The 12,874-nt window shown below is 34.1% G+C and overlaps 1 protein-coding gene across 1 annotated transcript in view; it reads left to right on the top strand.

Annotated features, from left to right (window-relative positions):
* The first annotated feature begins 8,584 nt into the window (after positions 1-8,584).
* Positions 8,585-12,874, top strand: part of si:ch211-198m1.1 — a 31,656-nt gene continuing 27,366 nt past the window's right edge. Inside the window, exon 1 of the mRNA NM_001328094.1 lies at positions 8,585-9,208. Coding sequence (NP_001315023.1) covers positions 9,130-9,208 — 79 coding nt within the window. The 5' untranslated portion in view covers positions 8,585-9,129. The remainder of the gene's footprint in view (positions 9,209-12,874) is intronic.

Here is a 12,874-nt window from a genome sequence, read left to right on the forward strand (position 1 = left end):
TGTTTAAACTCATATTTTGAAGTATCACATCAGAAATGAGTGATAAAATGCCACATGTAGAAATTAAATTGATCACTAAAAAAAGTTTTTACGCACTTGAGGTTGTTTGTTTTTTTGACCTGCAAAAAGAATAAATCTGAATAATGGTTGATAGAAATGTTGTTGTATTACATTAGAAACAAGTGATAAAATGCCACATTTAGAAATTATCTAACTTAAATGGCTAAAAAAAAGTTCATAATTTATTGTTGTTTTTTGAAGTGCAAAAAAGTGTTAATTTGAATAATGGTGGATGAAAACACATTTGCCAAATCAATTCTGATGTAGCAAAATTTCCACTCTAAAAAAATGCAAGGTTCCACACAGTTTCTTCATGTTTTCCCAACACCTATTGATTAAGGTAAATTAACTGTTTTACAAATTTAAATGGATTGAACATAAAACAAATAAGAATTGTGTTGTTTCAACTCCTACTAAATGAGTAGCTTGAACAAATAGCAAAAGTACATTTTAGAGTGTTTCTCTAATTGTGACTTTGTCTAATGCAATAAAAACATATTTGTATGCTATGTATGCTAATCCACTGAAATCATATTTAGAGGGGGAAAAAAAAGTCATAAAAATGGCCTCCATAGAGTCTAGACCTTATTATTATTATTATTATTATTATAGAGTCAGTACACTCAAAAGAGGATTTTTGCTGCTTGGTCATACTAATTATTTCAAATGAGCTGAAACAATACAATTCTTGAGATTTATTTGGGGGCAACTGAATTGTTTTTTGTTCAACCCACTTAAATGTTTTTACGTTAACCTAATCGATTTGTGCTGGGGCAGCATGGATGTATTGTGAGAAACTCTGCATCCCCCTGTTTTAGCGGTTAATTTGAAGTATCACATCAGAAATGAGTGATAAAATGCCACATGTAGAATTTAAATAGATCACTAAAAAAAAGTTTTTATGCACTTGAGGTTGTTTTTTTTTTTTGACCTGCAAGAAGAGTTAATGTGATGGTTGATGGAAATGCCATTGCCAAATTAGTTCTGATGTAGCGAAAGCATAATTGATTTCAATATATGCTAATTTTATATGTGATACATGAAATGGCCTCCATAGAGTCCAGACCTTAATATTATAGAGGCAGTATGAGATTGTCTGGACAGTGAAAGAAAGATATGACAGCCTAATGCTGAGTTTACAACAAACACGGACCTCCTTGTCACTCGCTCTAGTTTTCTCACAGGATGTTTTTTTACCAGCTGAATTACTTGAACTTTTGCAGTAGATGAGTTTGTGTTGAATTCCCTGCATTTGCATAAAATGCACCACAAATCTTTTGTCATTCGCACAGCCCGGTGGAATTTCACCTCTGTTCATTCATTTACCCTAACTTCATATGTAATCTACTTGTGCATAGGCTTGATTTTTTTATTATTTTTGTTGTTGTTTTGAACCGAGCATAGATCTAAAGTAGAACATTGGGAGGTGTTAAAGAAGGCCTGCTATTACCAATTATCTCAGAAAAAAGTCAGGATAGTCTCCCCAAAACTGCTCAAGTTATTCTTGGTGCCTCGCGTGGTCAAAATAAACAAAGACTTTTGCTTAAAGTAAAAAGTAAAGCAAAATTTTCCAAAAATGTAAAACATATTTTCTGTTTGTATCTTCATTAAGAGCCTATAAAATGCGAATACAGTATATATACTGTGCAAATACTTAGCACTGTATAATTTGCAGCTATTTACTATTTATGCAAGATGAAAGTAGTAGGTTATTTGTGTGAATGAGCAGCAGTGAGTGGTCAAGTGCTGTGACCTATAGCGTTTGAGTGAAAGCGCGTCCTCATTGTCCATGCAGGACACACACACACACACACACACACAGGACAGCTCTGACAGAGAGCTTTATCACTCAGATCAAATGCATCTCTCTCTCTCTCTCTCTCTCTCTCTCACAGTCACCACACCTCCACCGATGCTTTAAACACCTGATCCTTCTTTATTTCAGCTGCTGAGTGCAAAAACAAGCACTAATGGACTACAAAGAATTACTCTCTTTCTAGGGCAGTGTTTCCCAACCCTGTTCAAAGAGGCACAACAACATATTTTAGATATCTCCCTTATCCAACCCATTTATTTTAGGTTTCTGAATCTTTTCTTATGTTCTGATGATTTGATTCAGGCGTGTTTGAATAGGATTGGTGTGCCTTCAGGAACAGGGTTGGGAAACACTGTTCAAGGACACACACAAGATTGGATGATGAACCGACATGAATACAACACAAGTTTAGTTATACAGTAGAGCACAAATAAAACATCTGATATTAATAAAAGTGCTTTACAAGAACTAAATGAAAAATCAGAGGACGTCAAATGCTGATGAAACTCAAGGAATGTTAAAAGCCATTCAGAAATTAAGTTTTTAGTTCAACATGGGTTTACATATAAACAGACTTTGAGTGGATTTGATCACATTCCATCATTTTAAATCACCCCTGAGATGAAGGAATCCCTGTAATGAATTAACCCAGACAACTTTTTTGTATGTCCTCTATATCTAAGCCTAGATCTAATAGGCTCAAAAATAAAATTGGTAAAGAATAAAAATGTTCCTTTGAAGTTGTTGTTAAATCAATAAATACTAATATTTTCAGATAATGGGGAAAAGGGCAGATATATATATATATATATATATATATATATATATATATATATATATATATATATATATATTGAAAATAAATGACTTGATAATATAGAATGGGATTCTTGATTGGAGTGTGCAAAGCTAAATGTCCCTTTTTGCAGAGTTTGCCTGTTTTACAGTAAGTTACATGCTTAATTTTTGTAACGATAAGTAAAATTTTAGTGTGCAAAATTCAACGGTAATAATCATGAATGGACTGCTTGAACTGCTTGTTCAAACTACTTATTTAAAATTAGTTAAAGCAACACAATTCTTAAGGTTTTTTTTTTTGGGGAGGGGACGACTTCATCGTTTTTCCGAATGTAAGTGGATTAAACATAAAACAATTAAGTTAACTTAATCGATTTGTGTTGGGACAACCGGAAGGAATTGTGTGGAATATTGACTAAATTTAAAGAATATATTTGTCAATAAAAAAAATGTATGGCTCTAAGAAAATCTCTTGATGCTCACGACTATTAATATAAAAAGATCATTTGAACCATTTATGAAGGACTAAATGTAGGTATGAAAGACTATAAGTGCCAAAAGCCTTTAAAATATTTGTGAAAAAAAGCCACTGTCTTTAAACATTTGTAGCTCTAAGAAAATCTTTCGATACAACTGAAGATATATTGTTTTTATTGATTTAACGACCACTTTAAAAAGAAAACTAATGCACTTAATACAGATCTGTGGATTTTGGACCAGTAATATACAGTATAAGCTTAAATATGGAGAAAATACAAAAAATGTCATCTTAAAACTAGGGTGATCGATAGTACCAAATTATGGAATATTTACAAACAGGTATATGTATTATATATGGAAGGCTATTAGTGCCAAAACATTAAACCGAAGATGTAAAATTTAATAGTGCAGACAAACACAGTCTGAATGTCATAAAGCAAGGGTGTCAAACTGGAAGACTGTTTTAATGCATTAAAGCTGTGGTCACACTAGAGTTTGAGTTTCAAAATTCTGTCTTATGGCGCTGCGAAAAGGGGCGGGGTTCAACAAGATGATTAGACATTCAAAGAAGCGAGCGATTGCTCCATATTTTAAATTTCTGTTCAGAGAGGTCATGTTTTGATTTTTGATTGGTCTCATGCAATAATATGATGCGATTTCACAGGTCAGAGTTTACCATGCTTAAACTTTCTAACGCAGCGAACTGAAACTTTTAACATAAGCTTACATTTGCATTCTGCCACATTCGCATGCGTATGAATGGAAGTCTATGGGGCGAAAAGTGTGGTGTGACCGGGGCTTTAAAAAAAAAACTTGCCTTTAAATTGTGCTAAAAAGGGCTAAATTGTGCAGAGCTGCAGATCTTAAGGGCAGTTTGACACCTGTGTCATAAAGCAGATGACAAAGAAGTAGCATTTTTTAATATGCTTTTTAAGAACACGTAGATGCAGTTTGGTCACAAAGCAACTTTTTATTTATTTATAATTTTTAATGAGTTTTTTCTTCAGCATATGCAGTTTGATCATATCTTTAAAAATTATGTAAATTCAAGAAGGCAGATTACTTGTGATGAAGCAGCGCACATGCAAATATAGTCTCAAATTCAGCACTTCCATTGGTAGTTGTGCATGTTGATACGTATACATAGTAAAACTGCATTTTGACACAATCGCATTCACTTTTGACACCAATTGCTTTCCAGACGTGTGTTTGTATATCCCAGCTGACAGAACAAGGCTGGTTAAACTGTCTGGAACATATGCAACAAGCCTTTCACATGAGTCTCCTAACATCCATCAATGCTGAGACCAAGCCCGTGCATAAGTTCATTCAACCAAATGAAATGCATTTGAATAAAAGACACTCAATATCAATCAATAGAAAACATAGAGTGCTCATATATAATAATAATAACAAAATATAAATCTGCTGATCCTATTCCTTTTCTTTCTTGGGAAGCAGCAAAATCAATAGTTCATTTTAGTTATTGTTTATCAAATCGAACAATCAACTGATGCACCAATGAACAGACACATCAATCATCATAATACTTTTCCTTTAAGAATGATATTATTCATTGGAAAAGTCTTGGTGACTGGTGAAAAGACAAATGTCAGACTCCTGGACTGACAGCACTGTCGTCTCTCACTGGTGGCAAACTAAGGTTAGGGATATTCTGGCTAAACCGTTAACCCAGGTTCATCACAGGATGAAAATTGTCAGATTTAGATGAAAGATAGTCAAGAAAAATATTTGTTTTAAGATGTACATCATTAGCATATTAAGGAAATGTAATCTGCACTGTAAAACCCAACAGTAAAAATCACTAAATAAATGAAGTTAGTTTAACTTATAATTATTTATAAAAGTTCATTTGGCTCAATGAAAAAGAGTTATGGTAACTCATAAACTGAGTATTTTAGGCAGAACACAAACCCAACAAGTTACGATATCAACACAAATAATATGTGTATATAACTCTATATACACTCATCAGCCACTTTATTAGGTACACCCTAATAGTACCGTGTTGGACCCTCTTTTTCCTTTAGAACTGCCTCAATTCTTTATGGCATAGATTCAACAAGGTACTGGAAATATTCCTCAGAGATTTTGGGATGTGGTGGAACAGGAGATTCGCATCATGGATGTGCAGCCGGCAAATCTGCAGTTACTGCGTGACGCTATCATGTCAATATGGATCCTCTGAGGAATATTTCCAGTACCTTCTTGAATCCATGCCATCGAGAAGTGAGCCAGTTCTGAAGGCAAAAGTGGTTCCAACCCGGTATTGCATGTTCAATAAATGCATAATTCTGTTATCACAAACTGTTTTTATGTACAATTTATCCTATTGATGTTAATAAAAGCCCATGCACATTTGTCTCATGCCCATGTTTACTACATGGCCTAGAAAAAAGGGTCTGTAAGGGAATGATTAACAGCAGGGGCAATTTTAGGACTTTCATTTTAGCGGGGCTCAACTCCCTATATATAAAGCCTAATATTATTTATAAGTAGTAGTTTAATAGTAATACACTTAAAAATGTTAATAGGGGTTGTATACTAGTATTCCACTGTATTACACAGACATAGCATTTGAGTTCTGAATAAGCCACATAGCCTCAACCCACCTGTTTACTGTAGTAAAAAACACCTTCTATATTCAAGTGTATTTTTTTTGTTTCCATGTTTTAATAAATTAACTGCCGCTTTTCTAATTAAATGGCATACATATAAATATTTTTAACTTACTGGCTAATTCCCATATTTCATGATCTGAATGATAATAATAAATGAGGATTTTTTAGTCAACACTTGATGTTTCTACAGTATCTCTGTCAGTGACAGTTAAAACGAATTCTGCTGCCGTTTTCATATTAACTTTAAAGGGGACTGAAGTGATAATTTAGTGCACAGTTTGTGAGTTAATTGCAAAAGTTTTAGGGGGGCTGAGTAGAAATATAGGGGGGCTACAACCCCTCTAAAATAGGCCTAGCAAGGCCCATGATTAACAGTAATGAAATGAGTGTAAGCATTCAATGAATGTGCTGAAAATGTATACTTTTTGCTACTTGTAGAGTATGAATGACGAAAGTGATTGGGACTTTTGTGTGTTCATTGTATGCATTGCATGAAAGCTTTGATAAATTGTTCACAATATGCTCTTCATATAGACTGTGCTTGGCTGAACAGTTTTAAAAACATGAATTCAGTACAGCATAATGCTTGTTAGCGGTTGAAAAAAAAAACTGTGAATCTACTTCCAGTTGCCTGAGACAGGGAAATAATTGGTTGCTAATGTGGAATCCTGTTGACAGTGCCATTTTGACCTTCGGTGTGTGGGTCATTCTTATGTCAAGAGTTAATGGATAATAAATGTTGCCAGCCATCAAATCCGAAAGTTTTCTGGACCACTTTAAATTAGTTGCTGCATTGTTAGTAAACATATTCTGCTATTCTAAGCCATTAGTGTAGCCCTCTTTTAGTGACTAGATCTGATAAGAACATTAAGAACTTTTTGACTTGCATTTCTTTCAGGAGCATAAGACCCAAAGCATGTCTTTCTATTTTGATGCTTTGTATTTGATTCTGTTGTGGATATTCCCCTGCAGTATAGAGTCATTTTCATGTTGAATGCAGATGTTCTTGTTACTGACATGTTTTACTTCCTACATATCACACGTCGAGTCACAGTTATATTTGTTTTCTGTCTTGTAAAATTCACTGTTACTGCAAATGTTTCAGTGAGTGAGTAAACTTAGTGAAAGAAACCAATTTGTGAAGAATGTGTGTAATCTAAACCTTGAAGAACTTCTTTTTACTTTTGAACACACGCAGATTATATACAGGCCTGTAGGCTGGAGGGGTTCGAGTGGTTCAGAAGACTCACCCCTTACAAACAAAGTTCCAGAATTTGTCCAATACATGAGCTTATGGGTCCTATTTTGACTGCTATGCCATCATGAAATATTGATAATAACCCATAAAAAAGGCTTTAAGACCAAGCGGAATCCTCTGTTGGCTGTCCCTTCGGCGTGACTTATCAGTTTTGACCAATGCTAACAAATATTTAAATTTTATTGTCTGACGTAAGAGAAGTCTTCTTTCGCTACTGCATTGTTTTTAAATAGAGAAAATATGTTACAAGTAACTTTTAATATAAATTTTGGGGCTTATTCTTTAAACAAAAAGGACCAATAAAAAGGTGTAAAGCACCAAAAGTGGCCCATTTAAAATTAATTTGAATATATTTTGGCTATGGTTATTATCCATGAATTTTCAAACATAATTTCTACAAAAAGAGGCTAGAAAAAATGTAAAGCTCTACATTATTATTATTATTATTACCCAGGTGATAAAGAATTCTGGCCCGGGTTTGGCAAAAAGCTGGCACAGCAAGCATTCATCTGGCACTGGCATACAGCATGAAGGCCAAACATGGCCCAGGTTTGGGAGAGGTGGCACCATATTTAAGGCGGCACACAAGATATGGGCCAGATGTCAAATGTAATATTTGGCCAAGATTTGAAAAAAATTATATGTTGGCCTCGTAAATTTGGCCTATCTTGATGATAATTTAAGAAGTTAACCCACATTACATATATTTCACTAACCGATTTATTATTCTACAAATTATTAGCCATATATCAATGGTAGTTTTTTAATAAGATATTTATTTTTTATAAGAAATTTTATTATTCATAATATTTTTCTGAATGGATCATTTCATGCATGAGCACACATAGAGTTGTTCTGCTTTAAAATGAAAAACGAAAAACAGGTGATGCATTGATTTTTACCTATTTCATTGCAGTTGTGATGCACCAAATCTGCCTCCAGAAAATGGCCAAACATGGGTCATGGGTCCCATTAGGCCCAGACATGGCTGATTAACTTGGGTGAGACTTGATCCAGATAAGGTCCATGTTTGGCCCTTTTCTGGAAGCCAGACTTGGTCTAGTCATGTACCGTAATTCACTGCGGCATGTGGGCCAAGTAAAAGTTGATTGTGTGGGCCAGGGAAATTTTAATTCTTTTTTAATTTAAATGGCCAGTTGAATGTGCTGGCCAGTTTGCTATTTGCCTAATAAATGACAATATGCCACAGTTTTTTACTAAGAACTTTTTTTTGGCTAATGATATATGATATTTATATATTTTTATTCTCAATCTTTAGGAAATATTTATGGCACATCAAAAAGTTGCCCATGTCTAAATCCACCACTGTCATGGTGAATAAGTCAGAAATGCATCAAGTAAAATAGATTTTTATTCCTTACTTTTCCAAGTTACAGCTTTAATTTCAGATTATTTCTTCTCAGTATGAGTTTTTGAACTCAAACTGACTTCCAATATTTACTGGGACAAAAAGACTGTTGATTGATTGATTGATTGTTGATTGATTAATTAACCAATCAAACTTTTGCGCGGTAAACTGGTGCATAGGTTTGATTGTTTCATTGTTGCAGAACCTCGTTCATCTTCGTTTGAACAAAAAACACACGGAAACTCGCCTGTTTAGATCACCGAGAGACAAAAGTGTCTAGAATTGATGAACCGCATCAGAAGATTACAATTCTTACAGTGAATACCAGCAAGAATCGTTAAATCTCCACAAAATAGCACGCATAGCAAACAAAGCAGTTTACAAAACACGTCGGCGTTTCCCGACCAACGCACAGAAAAGCGGAGAAAACGCCTCTGCCACTGTTGAAGACTGGACTGAAACACTTTAGCAAGACGACAGACGATCTCCTTTTAGAATCTAAATACAGTGGATATAAAGCAACCCTCAAAACACAAGACACTTTCTAGATGAATACACGTTTGCTGAGAAAAAAGTAAACACGTGATTAGTCATGATAGCCTTCTTCATGCAACCTGGCCCTACTTTGCTTATGACATAATGTTGTGTTGAAAGACTTCCACTACAAGAATCCTACACAATCTGAGAACTTTTCTTGCTGTCTGTAATGGATTTTCTGGAGTATGATGACGCCATCGTTATTTTAATTACACCTGAAATGGCTTCACCCTCTTGTCAGGTAGAAGGTAAGAGCGCCCAATATTGTTTTGAAATATAGCCGCCGAGCTATATTGTATTGTATGTACGCCGCGCTTATTGAATGATATTGTATCGATATGCCACTAACTTAAATATAAAATTGTGACAATTGATCACACAAAACCAGACTTACATTTATCCTTTAGAGATTTATAGCCTACATCACCTGCAAACGCTAAATAAATAAGATTTTTCAATTATGTATTGGACAGGAAAATATCAGTAATAAGTTTTGATATTGGCTGTTTACAGTCAGACAATTGGCTTTTAAATTGATGTGAATGCTTTGTTTAATTGTTACATTTTAATTTATTTGATTTCGTATGTTGTCTATAAGATAGAAAGGTATGTTGACTGATTTTTATGTGGATTAAAAGTATGTGACTCAAGGGGCTCCATACTAACATCTGAGAGCGCTTGTGTCACTAATCTCCTCAAATGTTTCTGGAACCAACTCCTGATTTGGTAGCACTGTCTCTGCACATCTAATATTAATATTATTACAAGTTTTGTTTATTATGCACAGCTTGACAGTAACATGTTGCTGGAGCATGAGACGGGATGCCAGATGTACCTTTATTTCCATACACAAGTAACAGCCTCAACTTTTGTACACAAATACTGATCAACATGATTAAATATTATGCATTAGGAGTGCATTATTCCAGTAATCACAAGTTATGTGGTGTTTTCACAGTGCAATAGGTTTTGTAACAGTTAAAGGGACAGTTCATCCTAAAATTAAAAATTCTGTCATCATTTACTCACCCTTCTCTTCTTACAAGCCGGTTTGATTTTCTTCTTTTAAACAGAAAAGATGAAAAAGGGTAAAAACTGCTAACCATTGACTTCAATATTGTATTTGTTTTCCTTACTATGCATGTCAATGGCTACAGGTTTATACCATTCTCCAAAATATATCTGTGTTCAAAAGAAACTTAAAGGTTTGGAATAGGCATGGGCCGGTTTAGGATTCTGACGGTATGATAACCTTGGATAAAAATATCACGGTTCTACAGTATTGTGATTATTACTGCTTTAAAATAAATTCTTATTAAATGTCTGGGTAAAAACAGGGTTTCTGCATGTTTCATGATCATCGCGTCAAATTTGAGACTTTTTAATTCCTTCATATGACCATTATCAATAAATGAAATTTTCAGACTATCACAGGGCAAAACGCTAATAATTGTCTGTAATAACCAGTGGATTTTTTTTAACTTGCCCAATTAAAATTAAAATCCAGTTATTTCTTAGCCACATATTTAAATAATGTGCCAAAGCAAGCAAACTCTAGTTATGTACATGTCTTTTTTTTTAAAGAAAGGTTGCCCTATTAAAAAATATAAGTTTTAAAAGCTATAATTCATGCATAAAATAAATAGCATTTTTTAAAATGTAATGTTTATTATTTCTAATGTACAATAAAATATTTTCAGAATTCTGAGGTCTAAATCAAGGTTGATATTTATTTTGGGGGTAACTACACCTTTAACTTCTAGATTATTTTAAAGTGCTATAAAAAAGCAGTATTTTTTGGTGTCATTTATTTAAATGGACGCTCACAATGAGACACTTATCTAAAAGGAAATTAAACGAAAACAGAATACTTTTCAGTTTTCCAAATGCAATGTGGCATAAACAGTATCAAAGACAATCAGAATGTCTCAAAGTTTTAAAGGGTATAATAAACAACATTTAGGCACAACATAAATTTATGCATGAAAACATGGAGAACTTTCAAACAAATGTTATTGTAAGGATGTAAGGTTTAAGACAATTAAACAATTTTGTTAAATAGTTAATGTTAGTTTTGTTAAACCTATTTTTTTTCAGATGGATTTGTTGGTTGCGCTGATTGGCTATAGATTTACATTGACAAATAGTGAAAATTATGACCTGTTTAAAAGTATTTAAGACCAACAGCAGCATATTTCAGTGAATTTTGTAAGAGCCTTAAATTTAGTTTTTGAAGACATTTTAATACCTTGCGAACACCTTTAAAAAAAAAAAAAACTTTTTTTCCCCTTTTAACAAAATATATTTTATTTTTAAAAACATTTAAAATATTTTGGAGCAATATACATATCAGGCTGCTTTTTTCCATTAGTTTTAAAAACACAGATTTCTTTACAATTTAAAAAAGCATCTTTGGGTATTTTTTTTTTTCTGCTGGCGACACTGTTTTCCTAAAAAGCTGGAAAAAAATGTAAACAAAAAAAATCTTACACATAGGTTAGAAACAGTATTACAGAAAATGTTGGCGGTTTTAAAACCTTGATTTTTCCAAACCACGGTATACCTTGAAAACGGTTATCGTCCCATGCCTAGTTTGCAACCATTTGAGAATGAGTAAAATGTGAGTGAATTTCCTTTTTAGGTTGAGCTATCCCTTTAAGAGTCAGGTCATCACCTTTAATTGCGTCATAAAACTACTAGATGAACCCTCGTTAAGAGAGCGTCTGAGTGCTTCATCTCTGGATTCCCCATCCCACTGGAGGGCCTCCGTCTGGGCTGGTGCAGCTTCAGAGAAAACCTTTGGATTGATGTTGTCCGACAGAAGGGTCAAACCGACAGCCTGAAGCCCATGTTGGATATTAATAGTTTTGACCCAAACAAGCAAACAAGACAAGTTTCGTCAGTATTGATGGCAGACTACATAGCTCACTCTCTCTCCATCTCGGTATTCAAGGGCACGCTCAATGTTGTTCTGAGAGTTTTTGCAGATGAACTTTGTTTATTGGTTAGTCTCAGATCTCTCATGTAGAGGATGATGTCCATGTTTTCAACACGCTGACTGGGCGTCTATTGATTGTGGCGTTCACACCTCTAAAGGAGCATTTAACCTTTCTGGTTAACCTCTCTATGTGCTGATTTTCTTAATGTCTTTGATTACATCTTTTGCTGAGGAAAGATTCAGTGACTTGAATACATACAGCCTTGACACGTGGCAAAATCAGGACTATTTCATTGGCAGCGTAACACAATTTGTACAACAGATCTAAAGTTTTCATTTGGTTTATTTTCAACAATAAACCTGACTACACTTTGGGAACACCAGATGTTGAATTTTTTTTTTTTTTTTTTTTTTTTTTGCCAGCTTGTATCTGAGATTGGAAAGAAGCTTCCATATTGTGGGTCTAAACACTATTCTTGGCCTCAATTAAACCTGCATGTCAGCCTCTTCTAACAGGTAGTCTCAAATATGGTCCTGCTATAGCTAAAAGGTAAGTGTTAGAGCAATAATGGTTCCCTAGTGCAGATGAGGATGTGCTGCACCAAAGTTAGTTTCAATTCAGCTCATGGTAGGGTTGCGTGGTTTACCGGTACTTCAGCAGCACCACAAGTCTCCAAAATACTGGCAGTGCCTCTGTAGTTTGTAAATGGTAGTATCGTCATTAATATTTCTAAAATAGTTAATGTTGCATGTGGGAAAAGTCATTAAAATGCTTATACATTTGTTCAGGCAAATAATCAATAGATCATCAATAACAGACTACATTAAGGCTGCAAAACTGCGTAGAATCAGTCTTGACAGATCAAATGGTGGGATCAATGATTTATTTATTTGTTTATTTATTGCATTAAGAACAAACAGTCACAGTACATATAAATAAAACAGAGAATGCCTGTACAAATAACAAAGAATAGGT

The sequence above is a fragment of the Danio rerio genome, chromosome 3 (assembly GCF_049306965.1).
Source record: "Danio rerio strain Tuebingen ecotype United States chromosome 3, GRCz12tu, whole genome shotgun sequence".
Lineage (NCBI taxonomy): Eukaryota > Metazoa > Chordata > Actinopteri > Cypriniformes > Danionidae > Danio > Danio rerio.